The 3,277-nt window shown below is 55.2% G+C and overlaps 1 protein-coding gene across 1 annotated transcript in view; it reads left to right on the forward strand.

Annotated features, from left to right (window-relative positions):
• The first annotated feature begins 915 nt into the window (after positions 1-915).
• The window catches only part of E2F3 (E2F transcription factor 3), a 70,726-nt gene continuing 68,364 nt past the window's right edge, over positions 916-3,277 (forward strand). Inside the window, 1 exon segment of the mRNA XM_032861629.1 lies at positions 916-1,176. Coding sequence (XP_032717520.1) covers positions 1,159-1,176 — 18 coding nt within the window. The 5' untranslated portion in view covers positions 916-1,158.

Consider the following 3,277-nt stretch of genomic DNA (forward strand, 5'->3'; position numbering starts at 1 on the left):
GGCGGGAGGTGGGCTCGCAAGGCGCGGGGTGGTGGGCGCGCTGCGGGCCGTCCCGGGACAGCGCGGGGCCGAGCGTCGTGGCCCTCGGCGGCTGCCCCTCCGACTGGGTTTTATTGTTAGACTTGTACACTCCCCCCCTGCGCGCGGAGGGTCGGGGGGCTCCGCCAGGCGCGCGGGGCAGCGGGGAGTGCCTTGGCGCGGACCACGTCAAACACTCCGAAACTTTTTGCGGCCCCCCCTTCTTTTCCTGCACTTTTCCCTACCCCCACCCTCCCCTCCCCTCCAACTCGAAGCTTCCTCTTTCACGGGCGTAGGAAGGGGTCACGCCCCGGATGGAGAAGGGGGTGGGGGAGGGAGTCGTGAACTGGGGAGTGGGGGACTCTGGGGCTGGAAACCCGGAGACTGTTGGGGTGATGGCCCCCCGCCGGCCTCGGAGGCCCGTTGGCTGCCGGGGGTCCCTAAGGCGTCTCGGGGCGCAGGGGCTCTGCCATGCGGCGCTTGACACATTTTGGGATCTGTAACTCCCGGCAACAAAGGGGCCGGGGGAGGCGGAGAGGGGTGGCGGGGGAGGTGGGGCTGGAAGCCGGGTGCGAGCTGGGGCGTGGGCTGTCCGGGGGTGAAGGACTCGCGGCCAGGCGCCCCGGCCTGGGCGCATCCTGGCGGCGGCCGCGGCGGCGCCCGCGTGGCCCGAGCGCCCGGGCCTTCCTCGCCGGGCCCCGGGCCTGCCCTTGACCCGCCTCTCCCCTTGCCCCTTCCTTCCCCGCCCTGTCCCCCTCCCCGCCCCCCGGCGACGGAGGGCGGGGGCAGCCGTGTTCCCGTCCCGCCGCCTGGGTCTGTCCCTCTCCCCGGGACCCGCCGGTGACGTTTCGCACACGTGCGCGGAGGACGCGCCTGTGACTGGGGAGGAGGCGGCGGCGGGAGGGGGCGCTGGAGGGGGAGAGGGGGGCACCCACTTCCTCCTGCTCGCCGGCTCCCTGGCCTGGGACGGTCCCGGCGCCCTCGCACCCGCCCCCGGCACGGCCACCCTCCCTCTGCTCTCCCTAACCCCCCCCGCCACGGGCGCCCGCCCTCGCCCGGCGCCGCCGGTCTGTTCGGCCCTCCGGGCCCCCTCTCCAGCCGGCCCCCCCCACCTCCCCCGGAGCCAGGCTGGTTTCGGAAATGCCCTTACAGCAGCAGGTTAGTGACCGGGACGGCTCGGGGGCTGCCGCTGCCGCGGGGGCACCGGCTTCTGTTGGGGGCTGAAGCCGTGGGGGTAGGCGGTTGAGCGGGGTTTTGGAGTGGGAACGGGGGGTTGGGTGCTTGAGGGAAATGAGTAAGCAAGAAAAATCTAACTAAGTAAATGCCCCGGCCTCCGGTTCTAGGAGCCTCGGGCCGGGAGTGTCCGCCCCAGGGGGTGGGTATGGTGTTTACGTGTATTTTTTTCCCAGGGGGCCGATGGATGGGCGATCGAAAAGCGGAGGGGGGGCTTCTCGCCAATGGCCGAGTTGAGCTCTGTTTTCTGTCTTGCTTCCCTTGTGCTGGAGGGGGAGGGGGGCGGGTCAGAGGGGAGGGTGTCTGTAGGATTCCCAGGCCACCCGCCACCCCCTCCCTTTGTCCCTGTAATTTATAAAGCGCCTTTGAGAGATGATTTAGGTCAGTATGCGGCTTCTCTTTTTGTTGATACTAGAAAGAAGTGTGGCCCGGAGGTCTCTCCCCTTTCTCTCTCCTTCATTCCCTTCCCCCATTGCCTCCTGTCTTCACCCTCGTGGTGAGGCTGGGCCCCCACGAGGCTAGAAACGAATCCGAGTCGCCTGTGGTTGATAATACCAGTCGTTGACCTCACCTTGTCTCAGTTCCAAATGGGTGTATTTTTTTTTTTGGAGAATCGGGATTTTGCAGGGCTCTTTAAGGAAGTCAGCACCTAGACAGTACTTTGGGAAATGAGATGGGCTGTGGAATAATGAAAATTTTGTGATTCCCTTACTCTTTCCAATTTCTCCCATGGTTGGATCCTAACTGCGTTCCAGCCCGGTGGATACTTGCTGAGGATGTGTGATATAGTCTCATATAGTCTCAAAGCAGCTCATCGTTTTTTAGTGACAAGGGTCTGCCAGCAGGGGGGAGGTAGAGTGCAGTGCCTGCTCATGTACTGTATCTAGGATGCTGGATCTCAGGCACAAGAATATTCCATGCTTTTAGCATTAAATACTGTTAACTTCGTCTGACCACCTCAACACGTTTAGCATATTTTTTCAAGCTTACTGGCCCTTTACACAGTTCTCTTACTATATTATAAACCTAATCTGAAACAGCCCGCTATTGACATGTTTCTTGGATTGCATTCAGATTTATGGAAGAGTAGTTTTGATAATGGGAAATTATGAGACCACCAGATTGCTGGGTTTTGTTTTTTTTTTTTTGAATCTTAGCCTGCTTGTCATGGCTCCAAAACTGTCTAGCCAAACTTACATGTAGTTCATTGTCTTTAAAGTATAAAAACGATCCTGTCTTCCAAGTTATTTCAAAACTTTTTCTTTCTTTCCATGAGATTATTACTCCAAAGCCATGAGCGCTGAAGATAAGGTTTGAGTTTCTCATCAAAATTATATTAGACTTTTATTTTAGTCTTGAAATTTTGTTCATCTTCTTTCCCTGAGGCAGAAGATAGCTTGGGGATAGTTAAGTGATTGGCTGAGCACAGAAACCATGTAAACACTTTGTGTCCAAGAAGAGGTTGAGAACTCTGTTCTGCTGGCCAGATTTGCAGACCCACCTGGTTCCAATTCTCAAGGACGTGTAACAACTTTTTACAGGAACAGATCCTCACCTTTTTTTAGTGGGAGAAAATATATGAGTACTCCTTACTAGCTATCTTGCTGCTATTATTTACAAGTTTTATGATCTTAGGCAAATCAATTAATTTCTGCAAAGCTTTCCTCTTCTGTAAAATAGGAACAATAGCAAGGTTAAGACTGAGGTTCTTTTTTCTTTTGAAGGGTTCAGTACGATAATGCATGTAATACTCTTCACACAGTGCCAGGCAAATAGATATCCAACAAAATCAGCATTCAGAAATGTTATTCCTTTTATAACTTAGAGAAATAGTGCAAGACTTTGCATACACTCCCTTCTTTCCATATGAGAGTAAAAGGGTTGAAAGTTTTCTAAGGTGATATATAATTAACGATACCGAATTCATTTGGGGTTGTTTTTTTTTTTTTTGAGATTTTATTTATTTATTTGACAAAGACCACAAGTAGGCAGAGAGGCAGGCAGAGAGAGAGGAGGAAGCAGGCTC

Source organism: Lontra canadensis, unplaced genomic scaffold (genome assembly GCF_010015895.1).
Source record: "Lontra canadensis isolate GAN:19392208 unplaced genomic scaffold, GSC_riverotter_1.0 scaffold21, whole genome shotgun sequence".
Lineage (NCBI taxonomy): Eukaryota > Metazoa > Chordata > Mammalia > Carnivora > Mustelidae > Lontra > Lontra canadensis.